Source organism: Mandrillus leucophaeus, unplaced genomic scaffold, assembly GCF_000951045.1.
Source record: "Mandrillus leucophaeus isolate KB7577 unplaced genomic scaffold, Mleu.le_1.0 Scaffold53, whole genome shotgun sequence".
In the NCBI taxonomy this organism is placed as follows: Eukaryota; Metazoa; Chordata; class Mammalia; order Primates; family Cercopithecidae; genus Mandrillus; species Mandrillus leucophaeus.
Genome location: NW_012105697.1, coordinates 1,040,671 through 1,043,742, shown reverse-complemented (window position 1 = coordinate 1,043,742; position 3,072 = coordinate 1,040,671). Strand labels below are relative to the sequence as shown.

General features: G+C 53.7%; 1 protein-coding gene across 4 annotated transcripts in view; it reads left to right on the top strand.

Annotated features, from left to right (window-relative positions):
• Window positions 1-3,072, top strand: part of TNNT1 (troponin T type 1 (skeletal, slow)) — an 18,605-nt gene that overhangs the window by 5,250 nt on the left and 10,283 nt on the right. For all 4 annotated transcript variants that reach the window (XM_011996944.1, XM_011996943.1, XM_011996942.1 and 1 more), the window contains 3 exons: window positions 1,337-1,400; window positions 2,247-2,363; window positions 2,598-2,675. In XM_011996944.1, coding sequence (XP_011852334.1) covers window positions 1,337-1,400; window positions 2,247-2,363; window positions 2,598-2,675 — 259 coding nt within the window. The remainder of the gene's footprint in view (window positions 1-1,336; window positions 1,401-2,246; window positions 2,364-2,597; window positions 2,676-3,072) is intronic.

Sequence of the window (3,072 nt, the reverse complement as noted above, 5' to 3'; positions counted from 1 at the left end):
AAAAAAAAAAAAAAAAAAAAAGGAGGGAGGGAATGGACTGACAGGGATTCCAAGGCAAAGGGACAGGATTTGGGGATTGTTGGGGCAAGGGGAGGGAAGCAATGGGGGCAACCCCTAAGGGTCTCTTGGGCTGGGGAACAGAGTGGACAGTGGGGCTGCCATCTCCTTCTCAGAGAAGATGGTGAGCTCCATCAGGACGTCGTGTGTGGGAAGGTGGGAAAAGTTCAGGAGATACCTGCTAACTTGAGTCTGGGGCTTAGGAGACAGTCTGGACCAGAGACACTTGGCGAGTCCTCAGCAGTTGACGATACCAGAAGTCATTGGAGTGAACGGCATTGATGATGAGAAAAGGGAAAAGGGAGGCTCCCTGGCAGCTCACGGGGGTGTGGGGGGCCAGGAGACAGGGATGGAACAGCCCCGGGGGTGGGAGGCAAGCCAGTATTTATTCCTGTAAAATATGGTGAGCCGTATTGTCTTCCCACACGTGACGCCCCGAAGGAGCTCATCAACTTTTCCAAGATGGAGATGGTAGCCCCGCTGTGCACTTGGCTGCCTGGCCCAGAGACCGCTGGGGATTGTCCTCACCTCCTCCCTCCCCTTGCCCAGCAACCCCTAAGTCCTGTCCCCTTCATCCTGGAATCGCTCTTGGTTGTCTCAGAAACCCAGAAAAGAGAATTCCAAGGAAGTGGCAGGAAATCAGAGCAGGCTGAGGGCTGAACCTCAGAGCAGCACCACCCAATAGAATAGATGGCAAGACACACACATCACTTACAATTTCTTACTAAAGGCCAGGCGCGGTGGCTCACGCCTGTAGTCCCAGCACTCTGGGAGGCTGAGGCGGGAGGATCACTTGAGCTCAGAAGTTCAAGACCACCCTGGACAACATAGTGAAGCGCCATCTATACTAAAAATACAAAAATTACCCAGGTGTGGCAGGCGCCTGTAATCCCAGCTTCTCGTGAAGCTGAGGCAGGAGAATTGCTTGAACCTGGGAGGCGGAGGTTGTGGTGGGCCGAGATGGCACCATTGCACTCCAGCCTGGGAGACAGAGCAAGACTCTGTCTCAAAAATTTAAAAAAAAAAAAAAAACTTACTAGGCATATTTTTAAAGTACAACAACAACATAGGAAAATTTAATTTTCATAGCACAGTTCTAAAAATCTGTTACATAAATTTTTATCATTTCAACATGTAATCAGCATAAAACATGATTCTGTGTGTTTCACTGACACGTTCAGGGGGCTGGCAGCTACCTCACCAGGCAGCGCATCCCGGAGGTGGGAGGTGGCTCAGGGAGGTCGGGCCACTCATGGTCTCTCTGTTTCTGTCCACCCAGCCGCCCCGTGGTGCCTCCTTTGATCCCACCAAAGATCCCAGAAGGGGAGCGTGTTGACTTCGATGTAAGTGTCAGAGACCCCTCCCCAGGCACAGTTGCTAGTCTTCAAGGGGCTTTTGTTTCTTTTTTTTTTTTTTTTTTTTTGAGACGGAGTCTCGCTCTGTCGCCCAGGCTGGAGTGCAGTGGCCGGATCTCAGCTCATTGCAAGCTCCGCCTCCCGGGTTCACGCCATTCTCCTGCCTCAGCCTCCCGAGTAGCTGGGACTACAGGCGTCCGCCACATCGCCCGGCTAGTTTTTTGTTATTTTTTAGTAGAGACGGGGTTTCACCATGTTAGCCAGGATGGTCTCGATCTCCTGACCTCGTGATCCACCCGTCTCGGCCTCCCAAAGTGCTGGGATTACAGGCTTGAGCCACCGTGCCCGGCGGGGCTTTTGTTTCAATCATGAAAAGGCGCCGGGCCTGGCGCGGTGGCTCACGCCTGTAATCCTAGCACTTTGGGAGATTGAGGTCAGGAGTTCGAGACCAGCCTGCTCAATATGGTGAAACCCCGTCTCTACTACAAATACAAAAATTAGCTGGGCGTGGTGGCGGGCGTCTGTAATCCCAGCTACTCGGTAGGCTGAGGCAGGAAAATCGATTGAACCCGGGAGGCGGAAGTTGCAGTGAGCCGAGATCGCGCCATTTCACTGCAGCCTGGGAGAAAAGGTCCCCACTCCCCACTCCCCACTCCCGTCTTTGGGCAGCTCTGTCTTTGCAAGAGCTGATTAGTGTCAAACACGAGGCATTGCTGCCACCTGCTGGACACCACCTGGGAAAGGGCCCAGTTCACCGTCCTGCATGGGGGAGGCGCTGGGAGGCCGCTGCCCTCTCCAGGGTCTCCCAGGACAGGCTCCCCGTGTGTCCTGCAGGACATCCACCGCAAGCGCATGGAGAAAGACCTGCTGGAGCTGCAGACGCTCATCGACGTGCATTTTGAGCAGCGGAAGAAGGAGGAAGAGGAGCTGATTGCCTTGAAAGAGCGCATTGTGAGCCGAGAGTCCGGGTGCCCCCTAGTCTTCCTCTCTCCACATGGATCCCTTGCATCTTGGGAGATGCAGATAATGGTTTTCCTTCTAGTACAGAGCTGAGCCTGAGGCTTTCGGGAATTCACCCAAGTCGGTGGCCACACTCCAGCCTGTTTATCTCCACTCTTTGCCTACTCTGGGGAGGGATGACTGGGGGTACGTCCCTGCACCCCTTTATTCTTCTCCGTTCCCCAGGAGCGGCGCCGGTCGGAGAGAGCCGAGCAACAGCGCTTCAGAACTGAGAAGGAACGCGAACGTCAGGCTAAGCTGGCGGTGGGTGCCTGCCCTGCCCTGGGAGTCCAAATGTTACTTCTTCAGCCAGATGCCTATTTTGTTGTTGTTGTTGTTATTATTACTATTATTATTATTTGGAACTGAGTCTAGCTCTGTCTCCCCGGCTGGAGTGCAGTGGTGTGATCTCAGTTCACTTCAGCCTCCGCCTCCCAGGTTCAAGCAATTCTCCTGCCTCATCCTCCCGAGTAGCTGGGACTACAGGTGCTCCCCATCACGCCCAGCTAATTTTTGTATTTTTAGTAGAGACAGGGTTTCACCATGTTGGCCAGGATGGTCTCGATCTCCTGGCCTCGTGATCCACCTGCCTCAGCCTTCCGAAGTGCTGGGATTACAGGCGTGAGCCACTGCGCCCGGCCTATTATTATTATTATTATTA